The 18,689-nt window shown below is 40.0% G+C and overlaps 1 protein-coding gene across 7 annotated transcripts in view; it reads right to left on the reverse strand.

The window, feature by feature from the left end:
* Positions 1-9,528, reverse strand: part of ndrg4 (NDRG family member 4) — a 56,482-nt gene extending 46,954 nt beyond the window's left edge. For 3 of the 7 annotated variants that reach the window (XM_020652758.3, XM_020652757.2, XM_020652756.3), the window contains exons 1-2: positions 9,371-9,523; positions 6,262-6,335 (exon numbers count right to left, since the gene is read on the reverse strand). In XM_020652758.3, coding sequence (XP_020508414.2) covers positions 6,262-6,335 — 74 coding nt within the window. In that variant the 5' untranslated portion in view covers positions 9,371-9,523. Of the gene's footprint in view, positions 1-6,261; positions 6,336-9,370 lie in introns of all 7 variants that reach the window. The other 4 variants (XM_020652762.3, XM_020652760.3, XM_020652761.3 and 1 more) reach the window with 3 other exon arrangements.
* Positions 9,529-18,689: the final 9,161 nt, after the last annotated feature.

The following is an 18,689-nucleotide window of genomic DNA, read 5'->3' on the forward strand; positions in this document are numbered from 1 at the left end:
AAAATACACAATCCTATATAGCAACAGAAATGCTGACGGAGTTGCCTGTTTCAAACCCTGACCTAAACAATGTCAACAAACTTATCGAGTGTTGTGCTGTGAAAACATAAATCAAAAATACTATTCAAAGCACAAAGAGACAAGACTCCTTTACAAGGCTAATTTACTTGTAATTCCCACATATAAAACAGACAATATTCATTGTCCATCATCAGACATTAAGGAAACATGCTATGTTCAAGAGCTTGCTTCTCTGTCAACAATAGAGCAGCCATTATGTCCTCCTTCCAAGTTTTGATTCTGGTCCAGAGTGGTCTGTATTCTTTTTTTACCAGAGAAGGCAGGCAGTTTCAGGTTCAGATATAACTGATTCTACCCGACCTAAAAAGCCAAGGCATTTGTCTAATAATCTCCACAACCATAAACTTGAAATTGATGGAGGTTAGAACACAGAAAGGTTTAAAGGCAGATGCAGAGCTGGCTAAACACTGAAGCTTCTGTGTCCAGGAAATGGCAACCTGTGTGCACATCCACTCCAGGGAGGAGGGGCCGTGGGAGACAGCTCTCTCTATTGTTACCAATATTTATCAGTAAATTAGCTTCCAAACACTTACAGACTCATTTGTACAATCACTGGCTGGTACAGTTCAACATAACTATCTGATTTGGAGCATTGCATAGTTGTTTTTTAATAGCAAAAGATTGTATAAATACACAATACTGGTGAGTCTTGTACTCTAAAATATTAAGGTCAAAGGTAAATAATGGACTAAGAAGCAAATAGGAAGAGATTTTTGACACAGCTTATATATTCACACCCCTTGTGATCAGGATCAGCTGCCTCCGACAGCAAACAGGCACATTATGAGCACAGATAAATGTATCCTCATTACTTGGAGCATCTTTGTTTTTGCCAATATAAATGATACTCAAATTTAATAAAGGTTCATTACAATTAATATTTACATGCTCTCGGCCCATCCTGAAAATATATAGAAAGAAAATATAGTTTGGACCGTTTTGTTTGCACAGAGCCCCGACCTCAACCTCATGACCTAGAACCTGATAGCCAACATCTTTATTGGATCTCAGGAATAGTCATGTGATATAGGAGCAAATCCATGCAGCCAGTTTCTAAAGCTAATGGAGAGAATGCCCATTTTTTATAATTGTATAATTTTCATGGGGATAAAGTGTCCTTTAGTTGCATAAAACCTAAAAACTGAGCAACCTCTGTCACTGTCTCTCAGTAGTTCATGGCTGACTTTCCCTCACTTATATCTCTGCCTTGTTAAATCTCATCTTACGGTTCAGGAAATATGAGCTTGATACTACAAAGGTCAGGTCTACTGTACCTCTGACTAATAAGCCCATCTTTTATAAACACGCTCTGGCCCTGGATGATTCACTGAGGTGAGGAGACATTAACATTTCATCTTACCATCAAGCAGCGGCCACCAGCTACAGCCAAACACTACATGTTTTGAATATTCACCTACATTCACTCACAATGACCTGTATTTACTTGGCTAAAGCTGAATGGCACAGTTGGCAGCCACACCTTAAAATGCAACCAACTATCCATTCTAGTGTTTTTATTCTATTCTTGTGTTCCTGTGGGTCGCCCACAGGGCTGCAGGGTGTTTGCCAGCATGGCAGACGGGCAGACAGTGTGTGGCTACCAGCAGTACACTGAGGGGAGGTGGGTTTTTAGCCGGACTCCTTCCTGAAACAAACAGAGAACCAGATGTCCACAAGTAAAGCTTAGCAGTGCATGCAATGAGGATGAATGCTATCCTGAGCGAACCACAGTTGCTTCCTTCTGAGACACATGGTTTCATTAATGTTCACTGAAAACAGCCCATAACCCAGAAAATCAGCAGAGAGTATCCTTCATTTCATTTCATTTCTGACTGATACTTAAGTTGTAAAACCAAATGTTGGCACTAAAGGGCTTTTCATCCCTCAGAGAAACGATTTAGATAGATCTTGTTGAAGATGTTTTGATGCACACTTCTTTGAAATCAAATCAAATAAATCTAAAGGACACTAACCCTGAATTGTAAAAGCAAGTGGTTTTTTTTTGTCATTCATGCCTTTGTTCAACAGGTATGTACGGCACACAACAAATGTGCCAAAGATTTAACTGATATGTAGACTGTAACTTTACCATAATGCTTCAGGAGTCCAGCGCATGAGCTGGGCATACTTTTGGGTGTAATGTTACATCTGACCCTGTCTGAGTTGTACCTGGGTGTTACTTTTGAGAGAAGGGATAAGTTAGAAAAACCAGACTAGTATCCATCTAAGGTAAATCAAACGTAAAGAGTAAATCTAAAAACTTAAAAGGGAAACACAATGGAGACACGTCTTGTTTACCGGATGATCAATGAAAAGGCATTTAGACAAGGAGGAGAGCCTACTTAAAGTTTTTCTTAGTTGACAAGCCCTGTGTTCCGTCTTCCCCTTTTAAAAACTTTTCTCTCTCATTATGTCATAATCATCCACTGAAAGACAACAGTGATATATAAATAGTTAATAAACTTTGCAGGGAGCAGGTTTGATTGACAAGACTCATAGATTCAAGACAGCTGAGCACGACGGATGCAAGAGGCATTCCAAAATACTGTGGGAATATGGTCAGTCAACAGACTACAGCATGCTGGACAACAAGAAGCCTTTCTTTAGCTCTAAAAAAGCTGCCTATGGAACATCATCAACCTTCCATCACATCAGAAGGCAGGACAGCCAAAGCAGGACTTCTACTTAAAATCATTATTGCCTAATATGCTCGGATGCATTGTTGGGACTTTTGGGGAGTTTTGCATTGGGAACATTGTAACGTTCTGCATACAACTCTATCGCTATCTGTTAAATTATTTTGTGTTTTCTTTTGGTCTGTGCTATCATATCTGCTGTTTTCTAACGGGATAAGTTAGACAGGTTGGTACTTTGAAACCTTTACCACTTAGCAAATGTTCACTTGGAAACCCATGATAAGACCGGGGTGCAAGTACGCCAGCTCTCAGCTAGGCTCGCTGCATTTGATGTACCAAGTTGGTCATGAAGTCGGACGTAGCTAAGTCGTATGTAAGATTAAAGACCTTTTCTTAACGCCCAGCCATGCACTCAGCCTCACTGTCAAAAATAACAAATAAAAAAGTTTCTAATCTGGATCTGTTTGAAGTTTGATTTAAGCAGAAAAAGACAGCATGTGGATTTAAATCACATGACTTGGACTCAAGTCAGACTCGAGACACAGATTTGATAACTGTGGACTCAAATGAGGGTATTAAGGGGAAAGTTAAGGGAAACATGTAAGTTTTTCTTGTAAGGGTGTTGCTAGACCGCCGCCCCTGGACTGCTGTTACTTGGGACTTGACTCGGGACTTGAGACCAAAGACTTGAGACTTTCTTGTGACTTGCAAACCAATAACTTTGTCCCACCTTTGGGAGAAGATATGTCTTGTAAATTTTACTTTTATGAATTGGTGTTAACTAGGACGTTGTTGTTGCTCATTGCTCATGTGAGAAATAAAAACGGACAAATCATGCAAATCATCTGAGAGTATACATGTGGAAGCATTTTGAATTCACTAGATAGATAGATAGATACTTATGATAGATATTGATCCCGAGGGAAATTCAAGCACTACAATGCTTTAAAAATGTGTTTAAAGATGAGGCAATAATATGACTTTTTAAACCTAATGTCCTTTCAGCAAAGTTGGCCTGTTACGTTGCTTATCACAGAAGTGCTAATTTCCTCTCAGTCCACTCTGAAACGTCTTCCTCCGTAAAAAAAATATAATGGACATCTACAGAATTTCAAAACGACTTTCAACAGCCATTAGTCTGCAGAAGCAGATTAGAGTTTCAGATGTCACTGTAAACAGTTTTTAGAGCAAAAGGAACAACTGTCTAGACAGAAAAAAATGCAGATTGTGAATGCCTCTATTTTCCTTTTTTCAACATCATGAGTTCACATTCCCTTTCCCATTTGTTAAGTTGGAGTAAGAGTCAGATTTTTGCTTTCTTGCAGTAAACCCTACTTTTCATTAACATGTTAACAAAACTATTATTATTATTATTATTATTACTCACTTATTATTCCAAGTGAGTCATGGCTTCTGTTATTCCTAAAAACTCTTTTTGAGCATTTACCTCTGTTGCATTTGGTACACTTGCTATGGCTATGAAATAGTTTTCCTCATGACACTCAGGGAGAGCTGAAAGGAATTTGAGTAGGTGAAACACGCGTAATATTTTTAGCCTGATGCATAATGATCCTGACTTAGCAGGATACTATTTTTGTTCTCTAGCAGCAATAACTCAATCATTTATTCATGTCAGATATTAAGATCACATTTCTATTTTAGACCAAATCTGCATTTAGCAATCTGTCAAAATGTCTTCCTGCTATTTTGTTGAGGGCTAGATGATTTCACTTTTCTAATGAATAGAAACCTTTCCTAAAAGGCAGAATGCAAAACCATGATCCCACAGAGTAGATAATGCTATTGCTCCTGGTTAGCTATCCTCATTTTTTTTATTGACATCCTCTAATAGTGACCACAGAGCAGCTCAGTGCAGGCATTCAATAAACAATATGTCAGCAGCAGAATTCACTTTGCGAATTGATCGTCTGCACTCTAACACATTACAACATCCACTCTGACTCTGAACACTTTCTGACCATGAAACTTTGGTATTACAACAGATACACCACACTTAATCTTCATTTCTAAGTAAAAGTGAAACTATAATTCATACAGATTTATATTTCATCACAGAAATGCAAGAATATGCATGCAGAGATGTGTTGAACATGTAATCTGACTCACAGCACACAGGACGGCCCATACCTAGGCTTACATTTCTGATGGTGGTAAGAGATAGCACACATTAAGGAAAGAATGTGTTAGGGAGGAAATGTTTTAATGCTTGTTTTCCTTCTGTATGGAGTAATATTAAAGGGACAGGATGAAGAGTTCAATGGGATCTAGCAGTGATGTTACAGAATGCATTAACTGGTAACCAATATATATCACCTTTGCTTTCAAGCAATGAAGTAAGAAACTAAATTGGCCATGAAATCATTAAAAAACTGCAGAAGGCTCTTTTTCTAGTAATCTCACATTCCTGTTGCAAGCCTTTTGCATCTGGTCTTTCACTGCCATGGCTAACATGAGATAATAGGACGATACCAGCATGAATAGAAGTGACTTTTGTTTCATACAGTCCTGACTGCAAAACTGACCACAAAACTGCCACCCCAGGTGGAATTCATCAGTCTACGTCCTGAGGAGGACACTCTGTTACATATTGCTGGCAATGGTTTTACACTGGGTGAATTAAAAGTCCAGTGCATCTCATGCACTCCAAGGCAAGCATGACAAAGCAGTGGTCTAGGATGACTTGAGCATGGCCTTAGAAGATGTAAGTTGGGAGAAAGAATTCAAGTAGCAGGTACACCTTTTTTTCTCCCAACAGACTAGTTCAAAGGTACAACTTCAGCACAAAAATAAGGGTATTAATTCCAGAATGTATAGATATTCGCACAGATTTGGCTTAAATTTGACAACAAAGAGCATTATTTTCTGTTGCAGGTTTTTGGGTAGAGGAGAAATCTGTGAACTGAGAGGGTATAAGAATCCATTGGCTATCTTTGGCAATCTAAAATTGTGGTCTGGGGCTGAATTAAATAGCAGTCAATAAGCTCAAAAAGATTGAGAAAATTAGATTTTAGTATCACTATTAGCGACCTTGGGTTCTGACATAGAACAAGAAAAAGTTAAAGAATTCTGAAGAACAAGCAAATCACTTATGGTGGACTAACATTCCTACCCTCTCACCGAGTTGAGTCTCTCCAGGAATTAATTCAGTTAAATATTTGTTTGGGAAATGTTCATTTTTAGGGTCTGGCTTTGCTCCCAGCCTAAACCTCAATATCTGAAACTGTCTCTGTTGTGATTGGAAAATTAAGTCCTGATAGATTTGTCAGATGACAGATGGCCCACTTGTCCTTTTGCTGTCCCTTGCATATTTGTTTGATAATTAGATGATGAATATTTATTGGATTTACTGGCCTTGGCCTGCTGCTGTAGAATGAATGTGTGAAAAACTGGACTGGACTGGCTGATTGACAGAATGGAACGGATGGAACGAAATGCCAAAGATAAATCCACACAGGCTGGATAAAGGAGAGACCTGTGTGGTATCATATGGTACGTCATGTAGTGGCTTCACAATCCTACGTACATGGTCTGCAGGAGGCTCTGTGGAACCGTGCAGCCAGCCTTGGGAGGGAAGTTCCAAAACAATCCAGGCCCCATCTAGCAGTGGTATAAAAATACAAGAGACAAGATCTACTGTACTGGTGTTGGTGCATTGCAGGTCTTAAGGCAGTAAAAAGGATCACAGAATCATAGGAGGAAACTTCATGCATAAAATTACACAGAGCAGAAAGAAGATATCAATTGGATCCTGTGGGGATGGCCATAAAAGACAAGTTAGAAAAATGTGTAGGTTAATAGTGTATAGGAAAAACAGATTCTAATTGATGCTTATATCTCTATGAAACCTTATAAAAGAAAAAGACAAAAAGTGGCTTTTGCTGACTTTGAGAGTAAACGTTATCAGACCATAATAGTGGCAAGAGAACAGTAACAGATTATAATGTACATTAAAAACAATGTCCCATTCCCCAATAGCCACTAACTGATGAGAAACAATTAGCATGCATAACATGTTAATAGCAGCACTGCTCTTCCAGCGGCTCACTTGTGGTGCCAACCTCCATTGTTTGGCTTTTGAAATGCCAGTGGGAGGCAGGGGAGCGTAGGGGGATTTTTGAGACTCCAAGGAGCAAGAAGAGTGGTTTCAAAACTGAGGGACCAAGGAATAGAGCAAGCCTGGCAAAGGGAGTCTCAGAAAGTTCGAAAACCAATAATTCTCGCTTAAAGGTGCACTGTGTAGATTTGGTAGTGAAATTTGAATGTTGGAGAATTGAAACAATTCTCTGCTATATTTTCTGAACTAAATACACAAACTTTACTCTATACTTTCGGTCCCTCGAAAACTGTCTGGAGCTAAAAAGCCAGTAACAGGAGAGTTACGGTTTCTCTGTTGCGGGCCCACCACCATAGCTTCTCGCGTTACATTTTATCTTCAGTGTTCCAAGCACCAAATTTTACTCTGAGGACAGTTTGTGTATAGAGTTAAGAACATATACCACAGAATCTGTACACTTCTCCAACTTTTACATTTCTCTACAAAAACTACACTGTAATAATTTATTTATTTTAAAGAGCTGTAAAACGTATTGCTTCTTTAGCCTATTAGATTCTTCTTTTTTGTCTGAGTGCATGGAAATTGTAAAAAAGAAAATGGCATGGCCTACTCCTTTTTGAACAGGACAGAAATGTTTCATCTATCAACTGTTCTGTCCCTTAACAACTTAAATATCTAGCTTAAACATCTAGCAGCTTGAACTGAAATAAAAAATGACCAAATGAAAGCGGGTTAGCCAGCTAGTCAAGCCTGATGTAAACCTGTTCATTGAATATACTCAGCCTATGCTGGCTATCACCATCTGAGATTCATCTTAATGTGGAAGGTGACAGAATGTAGAAGCTTCAAACTAGCATCAAGCACAGTGTCAGTCACTGCTACACAGCAGACCACTCCCAGTTGTTTGAGTGCAGCTGCAACAACCAGCTACCACATCCCTACAGTGCTGAAATATCTCTCAGGAATGATTCTACATTCAGAGAATTAGATTTCTACTACGTTTTATGTTTGAGTTATTTTAACACCTGACTACACTCACTTTTGTAACCAACATGTTTAGCACAAGTTGAAGCAAATAAAAAAAGATCAAATGTGTAGTCTTGCTTTCTACTTTAATTCAAGTTTTCATTTGCATTTTCACATTCACAACGGATTCTGGTAAATGCCTACTCAACCCATAGAATCCATCTTTTAATAAAGGGCTATATGGAGCATCGGCAGGGTGTTAGCTATTATTTCTGTGGCTCTGTAAAGCACATGCAGGAACAAAAGCAGGAGTGTGTTGCTCTGTATAAATCTATTTATAAACCTCGAGCTGAGAAACAGATCCACTCCCAAAGGGAAGACAGGCTCAGCTTCAGTGGTCGTTTCATGTGCTCAAGGAGCAGCATGATAGCAAAAAATTGCCAAGAAGTTTTACAATTTCTAAGCAAAACAAGAAAGACACTCCCTGCGAGAAAATGAAAAGGGGAGCAGGGTTCTCCAACAGTGGGGTTATGTAAGAGCACCCAACGTAAATGGTACATTGACATCGCTTATAAACATTTGAGAGGAATACAAAAAAACATGAATCTGTTGTATTTTTATCCTCCTGCTGATAATTCTGTCCTGTAAAGTTTCGGTCTAGTTATACAGAAATCCATTCTAATGAGCTTTATTTTTATTAGTCTCAGTTGAAAATGATGACATTACTGATCAAACACAGGGGTTTCAGCACATTTAAAGGAATGGTTCGGTCTTTATATGAAAAAAAAAAACACACTTTATATCAACCAGTATGCTATTACGCATTACAGCTCCATACTTTTAGGTGTTGCCAGCAGCATTCAGCAAATGCAGGGTGATTAAGGGGACCTTTGACACAAGCCTGCACCAAATCCAATCAACTTTTATGACTTCCAGCTACTATAGACTCATCATCCACTCCCCTCAGTCTACTGTTACCAAAAAAAATACATTCTTTTTCTTCTTTCCCTTTACATGCCAGTTTAAAGCAAGAGATATTGGGTTTATTTGGAATTTCAAATACTTTTTCTTCAAGGAGCAACAGGGTAACTACACTGTGTTTTAGGCTGAACATATGCTAGTTTAGTTGTGTGGTGCTCTGTTTCCTGTCTGGTCAATTAATTAACCTGTCAACATGTCGACACCTGCTGTTTTCAAGAGAGAGACTACTTACTGGAGCTGTATTGTGTGTATGTCTTTGTTTGTGTGTGACTGTTTGTGTGTATGCATGTGTGTACATGTGTGCATGTTTTGTTTTTTTTGTTCCCCCCCACCCCACCCCAACACACAGAGTGTCGGGGTGGGGTGGGGGGGGAGAGAAAAGTTTAGAGTACAAAGCCTCAGCAGCCGCATTCACACACACTGTGCCAAAATCCTGTCCTCATTTTATCATTCTCCTTTTGTCCTCTTACACAAAACAGGTGTATCGCCTATGGAGCTCAAATCTTATTTTCCAGAACAGACTCAGGACAAAGTTATAATTAAAAACAATAACCCAGCTTCACTCTAAGCATTGATATTCAACACTTTTCAAACACATTTTCTAATCAAAAGAAACATAGCGTTACTGTACCTGTGATATAGTGCAGAGCTTGTCCGTACAATAAAGTCTCGTTTTGCTGTTGTTTGTTGTCTGTGTCTGTGTCCCTCAGGCACAAAGGACTGCTGAAGTGTATGTCGGCGAGTGTGTGTGTGTGTGTCTGTGGGTGCAGTAGACGGAGAGAGAATGAGAGAGGTGCAGAGTCTCTCTCTCTATCTCTCTTTTCCCATCTCCCTCCCCTTTCTGATGATAAACAAGAGAGCACGTGGCTTCACCAGTGATGAAGCGCAGTGATGATCAAAGCAACAGTAACTGACAAGGCAGTGGAAAAAAGGAAAGAAAGGGCTTGAACTAAAAGCGGGAAAGTGAGGACACTAAATGGAGTTGTTTCTGGGTGTAAAGCGAAGTCTGTGCATGTGTGTGTGTACATCTTGTTCTTGAAAACAGAGCGCTGCATTTCTAAGCTGGCAAACCACACATTGGAAATAACTCCTGCTTTTTGAACAGCACTGATGAGAATAAATGCATTGAAATCTCAAACACACACACATGCACACACACACACACACACACACACACACACACACACACACACACACACACACACACACACACACACACACACACACACCAGAGGCTCTTTGTTGTCTGGCTGGTTAAAGCTAACATCCATTGCATTGACCATGTTTGGGCAACTGGGGCATGAAGCAATGGGGACACTGATAATAACATAATGGATGTGTCTTTATAGATTTCTGAGTGCAGCATGCTACAGCTTTATAATAAGCCACACTGAATATAATATGACATGTTTACAATTACAGGTATTACAGTGCTCTTAAACTCTGTTGTATGTAGGCTACATGTTCTAAACCTGTCTACTGTAATTTTCAAACAACATTTTCCAGATAAGCTTCTTGCTCCACCAGCGAGATGGGGATGATGAGTGTGCAGCTAGTGCCCTGAATGTGACAAGTTCCTCAAAAAATAGAGAAGGGCAGGCTGGTCATACCTGTACCTTATTTGGTGAGCAGTGGTCAAATACTGTAGACACCATTAGATTAATCTCCACTCTCACCTCCTCACCTCTCTGATTGTATTCACTTTGATTTACATCGCGAGTAACTCCTTCTTTATTGTTTTCCTCACTAACACTGCAATCAAGGTCCTATTAAAAATTCTTAGCTGATGAAAGATTATTGAAAAAGGACGGATTCAACCATTTACCATTTAACCATTGTGTGTACAACAATGGCAGCCTACACATGCTTTCATATTTTCTCATTTTATTTGTGTGTTTTTGAGTGTTTTCTTACAACATAGCTTTAAAAGAAACACGATCAACATGTCTTCAAATGCAGGTTCTACTGTCTGACACCTTATCACATATTAAGACAAATAAGTAATTCTGGCCTCACACCAATCGACATTACAGGCAATTCCAAAAACCACAGACAAATTTCCAAAGTTGGAATAAAGCACGAGAGTTTTGCTTGAGTTGAGGCGTGCTCCTGTGATCTTGGCTGTTTGGTGTAAGGTGTTCATAAAGCTCAATAGGAACTGTTTAAGGCAGTCTTTTTCTCATCTTTGCATTATCATCAAATCAGATATGTTTAATATGTCGCATGAGTCTCTTGAGTTTTGTCTTATGCAAATTTGTTGTTCAATGTGCCCATTCTCAACAACCAATAGGAGTGGTTTCACCAAAACAAAGCAGGAAGCTGCAAATTTGTAAACATGTCAACATGACATGTCAAGGAGGAATTCTTGCTCTCTTCACAATTCCACCGGTTTCTTCTCCTTTCTGCTCTTTTTCTGCTATAAAGTTGTAGTTGTACATTTCTATTAGTTATATATGGGAAATAATCTCAAAAGGCATGTAGTTGTAGCCTTGAAGAGAGTGACCATGCAAGATCCTGGATTTAAAAAAATCGTAGTCTATGACTAAAACCTCTGTGAGTTGCTTGCGCATTGTCCTCTAGTGTATGGAAAGCATAAGATGCTACAAGATTTTGCAAAGACTGGGTATCCTGCCAATTGATTTCATTGGGCAGGCCATAGTGTTAGCCAGGTTAGAATTTTAAGCCAGCAGGCATTCTTACCAGACCAAAACCTCCTCTGCCTGGTTGGACATAGCGCACTTTATCCAAGTACCAGAGGGTTGGATCACTATCCACTACTGCTGTGACTGGAGTCTATTTCCTCCCTGTTGTTGTAGAAGCCCCTCCCTGTGAAGGCCATTTGCAGCCTTTCTTTGGCACATTTATATCTCTCTGGGGTGGACCTATCTAACATAGAGATTAGTGGTAAAAAGGCTCCATTTACTTAAAGCCCTATTAAGCCCAATTCACACATACTCCGTGCGCGCCGCGGTCCGTGCGCACCGCGGTCCGTCAGCGCCGCGCACTACATTGTACTTAGCTGCCACTAGTCAATCATTGTGTTCACACAGGGCGCGCTGCGGTCCATCTCCGGAGCGTGCCACTGAAGGCACTGTGCTCTGCTCCATTTCAAATACGCAGCAAGTCTATTTTCGCCGGAGTACGCTCCAGGCACGCGTCAAGCTAGACAGAATATGACAGCCCAGACAGGAAGTCAGACAAGGAAACACACACAGAGCATCCGGTCAATTTCAAAATTGCGATCGTATTTTTCATCACTTTATCAACATTACGTCAAAACAGGTACCAAATTAACAACAATGCATCCTCAAAAAGACAAAGCAACATGTTGTTTGCATGTTTTTCTCTTTATTCCTGTGGGATCTTGTAGTTCTCCTGTGATGTGTCATGGGTGCGCTCCGCTGCGCTGACGTCCCATAAACAGATCCAGTTTGAGTGGGCGCGAGCCGTCCGACGGAGCAAAACTGTGGCGCTGACGGACCGCGGCGCGCACAGAGTATGTGTGAATTGCAGGTTACTGTGGCTTCTTGGAAGCCCAAGTCACTTCCTGTCCTGTATGTTCATCAGTCTTTCCAGCCTATTGGAATAAGATAGAGGGACCTCATAGATGGCAATTGGCCACATGGGTAGAGGCAGAAGTCCAAGTTTTTTACATACCTGGAATAACATTGTTGTTTAATTGGCAGAAGCCGCTGACTGTGCGCTGTTTAACCTTCCCTGAACAAGCGTCAAGATTTGATGAGCTTCTCTAGTACAGTTGGTTTTGGCTCATCTTCAATGTGGAACCTTTCGACAGTAAGCCATTCTTCAAAGTCCCTCCAACCACCTATGGTGATGCACAGATGATGAGCTCCATTGCCACAGTGAACACCGGTGATAAAATGATACGGCCAGCTATTTTACCTAGCTCAAGGTGCTGTCAGGTGATACTGATGTCCCATGTTGTGACACAGACCTGGAGGTGGAAGTTAGCTCTGAAAATCTTTTTGATTCTCTCTAGGACCCAGAGAAAGTTGAAGGCTGTCTAGTCTCTTTTAGTATAAACCAAAGGAATTTGGAGATCTAAGAAAACTACATGCATGCATCTCTTTTCCTTCTTAGCAGTTTGTATCTGGTGCCAGAGGACATTTGCATATGCCAAACACTAGACCAAAAAGAGCATTTCCTTACAAAATTTGGCAGACAGATCTCCACCTGACCGCTATGCCTTAGGTATGACCACTCATGCCACCTCCATCAGCTCCAGAGGTACTTCAACGCCAGGTCATTTCTAATAGAGCCTGTTTCAATGCCCAGGGTCTGAAGCTGTTCTTGCCCATTTTAATTGTTTTCTAGCTAGTTTCGTGTAGGTTGTTTTGAGTCCATCTGAAGGTCATGTATGTGCCTTGGTGCATGCCATTTGGAATGGTGACTGGCTCAGCCTCTGGGTTTTGGGGTAGGTCTCTCTCAGGTTCTACCCCAGTTCCTATACTGTATGAGTAGTCTAAGAATCCATATCTTCTCCTTGACAAAGATGCCTTGAACTTGTTGGTGTTTCTGTCAAAGCCTGTCCTCGCCCATACTTTCATCCAACAATGCATACTAAGGCATTCTGCTAGTACCGCCATTCCCAGTCACTGACTAACCTCTGCCTGTAGAGCCTTGTATCTTCTCTTTTCCAATGCTGTATCCTTCCTCCACTTTCTTCTCAACTGTCTAGTGGCTGGGCTGATGATTCATTCTGTATCCTTAGTTTCTTGACTTTTAGCCCGCATAGCTTTATGCTGCATGTTCACAGCATGACCTTCGTCGTCTTGCAAGTTGTGCAGGTGTTATTCCCAGAACTGGCCAAAGGGTGCTGGGGAAGAATATGTTTCTTAACCCTGCAGTGGTCTTTATGTATAGACAAAAATAGGCAAATAATCATTGCTTACATTCAGCCTTACTGCAGGATTTATTCTTCTCAGAACATAATGTACCTTACTGTATGTTCATATTATGACAATTTCGTCATAAAATAACCAGTGAGCGTAAGTCGGTTCAACTTAAGTCGGTTTAAACTTCAAAATGTAAATGTCCAAAGGTCACTTCACTAATCTATAATTTCATTTGTTAACTTTAACAAATTCAACATTCTTATCACATGACTCATGAAAACATACAACTTTTATCTTTACTCCTTGAAAACATCACAAATTCAACAATTTCTGTAAAAAGCCTCTTCTAAAATATTTAAGAAACACAGACACATAGAATGTTAAATATCTGAATTAGCCCGTTATATGCTTTCAAAATGGTAGAATAAAACCAACCACATAATGGTTAACCAAAAACAACCCTTTAAAGTGTTTTAGTATTACTATTTCCATTTGCTCTGTAATGTTACTATTAGCCACAGCTGCACTAAATTAGATTGCTTGTGTACAGCTTAACATCTCTATTCATCAAATAACTGCAAAACTATTCAAGTTCAAACGTTGAAATTAACTGACAAATAATTCTCACACTCTTAACGACTATACTGGAGTACATGCATCTGGTTTTGAGTACTAATAACCTAACTGCATGTAGACAAAAAGAGGCAAAGAAGTGTAGCTTGTGTTCAGAATTGCAGCAGGATTTATTCATAATTACCTTCATTTTTAACTTTACACTCTATGCCTATGATGTATGGCCCTGCACATTTTTGTAACCCTTACTATAGAGCCCTTTCACATCCTTCTTCAAGCCCTCAATGCTGCTACATTACCACACTACTTTGCCTCACCAGCACATGATGCCCTAGTCTTTTTGAGGCTCTCTATATTATTATGTCTCAGCTAGCCTTAAACTCTATTACCCAAACAACTGATTCAACCTCAGTAACCGTGTTGTCAGGAGCATGTGGTCATACTTGTTAAGTTGTTTCAGTGGACAGAGTCCTTGACAAAGAAACTTAAGACGGCTCAAACGAAACAAAACAAAACAACTCAGCCTCTCCCACCCCTTTTTCAACACTTATCTTAGACCAATTGTTCTTTCTAAGATTAATCTGCTGTCCCATCATTCAGGCACAAAGCTACGGCTTCTGGTTTTCTTTCAAATAAAATATTTCACCCGTAATACTCTGATCATTCCTTCTGTAGAGAAACTGCTTCACATGCTTTTGGACAAAGTACCCATGAACAAACCAATATCTCTGAGGGTAGTCTCCCCATCCTTACTATGCACAGCAATCTCTGTCACATCAAAGTTTTCTCAGGGAAAACTAAATCAGAATGTGCCCCTACCCTGAGTCTCAACCCTGAGCTCCTCTTAGACTCTTTACTTGCTCTGTATGCGTTTATTTTTTGCTCATGAACGTGATGACCTACTTAGCTCACCACAGTCTGACTGGCTAGACGGAAGCCTCAAACTGATGGAAAGCTTGCCAAAACACTCTCAGCTATCCAACTTGTCTTGTTCAATCTGCATATGGCGATAACTTGATCAGACAGTCTGATTTATATTTACATATTCAGAGTGTGACAATGTCACAATCAACACAATCTCGTTTGTCAGGTATCCTACAAAAAGTTTACAGTGACTTCATGGAGACTACGGTCTCATCTGAATGCATACTGTACTATCAACTATTAAATAAAATGTATATGTGCATTATTTTCTTAAACAGAGAACAATGCGACATGAACAACTCTGAGATTAGAAAAACCAGGCAACGACATTTGGTGTTGAAAACTAAAGCTAATGCGAGTGTTCACTTGAGGCTGGGTCCATAAGCCTCAGAAGTCCCATTAACACCCATGTGTTGGTGTCAATTTCTACAGCAGAATACAACATATTTACAGCCTGGTTCAAAAGAACCTGCATTTGCTCATGAATAGCTCACGTCTTTCTTGGTACACACTGTATGCTAGGTCATATTCTTTATTTAATTACTCATCTGTTTTGATTATATCAGGTCTAAGAGGTGTTCATAATTAGGGGCACGATAAGGGGGCATCTTGTAGCTGTTTGCAAGGAGGTTAGAAAGGCCTGCCTCAGCTCCACCTCTTTTCTTGTACTTTGATTAACCAAAAGTTAGTTCGAGACAGCGTTTTCAATTTGGCGAGTGCCATTGTGGGGCTTCAGAACTCCTTTTCAGAAACCAATAGGTGACATCACTGATTCCATGTTTTATACAGTCTATGGAAATAACATGGAAGTCCAAGGTCAACAGATGAGACCCCATCATTATATTGCTGACAGATGGCAGCATTTTTTCTGACGTATCTGTGTCATGTTGAATCAGTTAATGTCTGTCGACACATGTCAAAAGCGCTCAGATCAAAGTTTATGAATTATCTTGTTCACTGTCAGACAAATTAGATATGGTCTTTCTCTCATAGGCTGATTCAGCCACACAACTTACTGAGACCAGCTTTTTCACTGCAGTCACAGTCATCTACAGTGATTAAATGTGACAGTTATGTAAGGTGAATTAAAGCATTTTAACACACAACTATATATAAAACACTTAAATCAACTCAACTGGGTTGAGAGATATACTTGTGTTTGTAGTTAAGTTCTAAGAGAAAATTGCAATACTGTAGGCGTGCAGAGTTATAAGTAAATGTCAAATTAGTTTTACCAAATAGAGACAACATGATGATGCTAACTGCTTCAATTAAGAGTTGATAAGACTTTCTTAGCATCTCTACAGTTTGTAAACCTTCAGTTGTGTCATTGGAAACTCAGTTAGCTAAACGGTCAGGAGTGACGGTTGGGCATCTGTTGTCTTATTTACAGCAGTGCAAGATCATAGGAAAAAGCATGTCTGGGGCGTAGAGTGCTGTTCCCCAGGGAGAAATTTTAGACAAACCAAAAGTTTTAGGACTTACTTAAGCCATTTTCACAGATACTCTATCAAAGATTTCTAGAAAATTTCAGACATGCTACCCCTGGAATCTAACTTACTTGCTTGCTACACATGCACCTCAAAGTGAGAGGCGATCTTTGTCGAATTGGGGGGCCTCAGGAGAAAGTACATACGTAGAAGGAAGTGCGTAATAGTGGCGGACAAAGCATCATATATATATAAAAAATATATATTTCTAGTTTATCAGTGATACTTGTAGTTAGACATATTAATGTCATCAACAAAAGAGCAGGGAGGAACATATAGGGGAACAAAAAACACAATGAAGCAGTTTAATGACGTGCACAAAGTTTCACAATTCATATTTTACACATTTAATTAGACTATCTATTGTTGATATTTGAAGGGGAGGCTCCTGAAAGCTCCTAATCAACACAAACACCACTGAAGAGTAAAGCTCTTCATTGTGAAACACTTTCACTATGAGCATACGCTTACTGACAGCATCAATGAAACCTTTCCTTTAAACAGGCAATCCAGGCGCTAGTGTAGGTAGATGCCATCCACTGAATAGACAGAGTGTAACATGAATAAAAAAAGTGTCATCTCAATTTACCTTCCAAAGCAAGGTGCACCTTCACATGGTATATTGCAGTTGGGATGACATTTGGTTAATTGGCTGAACAAATGTGCTGAGACAAGCACAGAAAATACAGGAACAGCAGCAACCCACCAGAGCTCCCCGAGGTGAAGCAGGTATGGTGGGGAGGTAGCAGTGAGTGTTTCCTCATGTTCTAACATCACCAGAAGTGCCACACACTCTCAAAGATGCCAAGGGACACCCCGTCCACACAAAAGCTTGCACTCACAGAAAACATCAGGTGAGAAAAGGAGGAGGGCAATTAACAGCACTGTATTGACTCTCTGGACCAAAAACATAGAGGGGGGATAGAGGATATGGGGAGTTTGGCTATTAAGGGTCATCAGTGTTGCCAGATGGAATATACAGCAATATCGTACTGAAGCTTTAAAATTACCGTATTTTACTTAAAACTATATTAAAATAAAAACAAGACTGCTCCTGAATACCCCATTAAATGGCAAAACTGTGCCCTGCACACCACATAATGTAAATAAACGAACAAACAAACGATTTAAGTGTAAATTGTTTGCAAACTGCTCCGTCTCCAGCTGCTGTGTAGCTAAGCTAGTAGCATCGGAAGTTGTTGTGACGTGCATTTTCCTTTTGTCTGTCTGGCATAACGAACCACTGGCGTGAGCAGGGCATCGGGTAATGATCTGATTGGCAGATAGAGCCTGGCAGCACAGCGGGGGGCGTACCAGTTAGCTTGTGAATGGTGCTTATGTGATGTGATGTGGAGACGGCTGGTTGGGTGATGTGGATTCACCCCATGAATAACATTATAGTAGTCCATTAACATAAGCATGCACATTACTGCGTAAAGGAACAATGAGCTAAAATACACAAATAGCACAAGGTAGACAGGCAGGCAGGAGACCATTTCCAACAAATACACCTCAATTGAGGATTTCTAACTGCTCATTTAACCCCACCATCGGCTCCCAATTTCCATTTGTTCAGTACCTTTATTGTCAATTAGCCTTTAAACTAATGGGAAGACCAGCTGTACTATGTGTACAAACAAAATCATCAAAAATGAATTATGCTTGTAATTTACTTTGAGTATCTATATCTGTTCTGTGAACCATGTATCTCCTGCACACACAGACCTACTATACGACAGCCACAATCACAACATAGGCAGAGATTGACATTTTAAACCATACACAAAGACCTGTCCCCATCGACAAGTCCCCCACATTGATCCAGTCTGAAAAGCACATATTTTGGGCCGTAACACCACAGATGCCCAGTGAGTGTCTCCTGCCAGTATACAGGCAGACAGTCTGACCACTGGGAAGACTGAGCCGCTGATATTACTATTATGACTCATCAGCCTGCTATGCTGTAAATTGGCCTCTGTGGATTTCATTAAGTGTGAGTGTCTGTTAGTGGGTAGACAGAGATATACAGCACGTAATTGAAGGAGTGAGGAAACAGCTAGTGATTAACTTGCTTGAAGTCCTGCACAACAATTTAAAAGTAAGTCTA

Source organism: Labrus bergylta, chromosome 7, assembly GCF_963930695.1.
Source record: "Labrus bergylta chromosome 7, fLabBer1.1, whole genome shotgun sequence".
Classification (NCBI taxonomy): domain Eukaryota; kingdom Metazoa; phylum Chordata; class Actinopteri; order Labriformes; family Labridae; genus Labrus; species Labrus bergylta.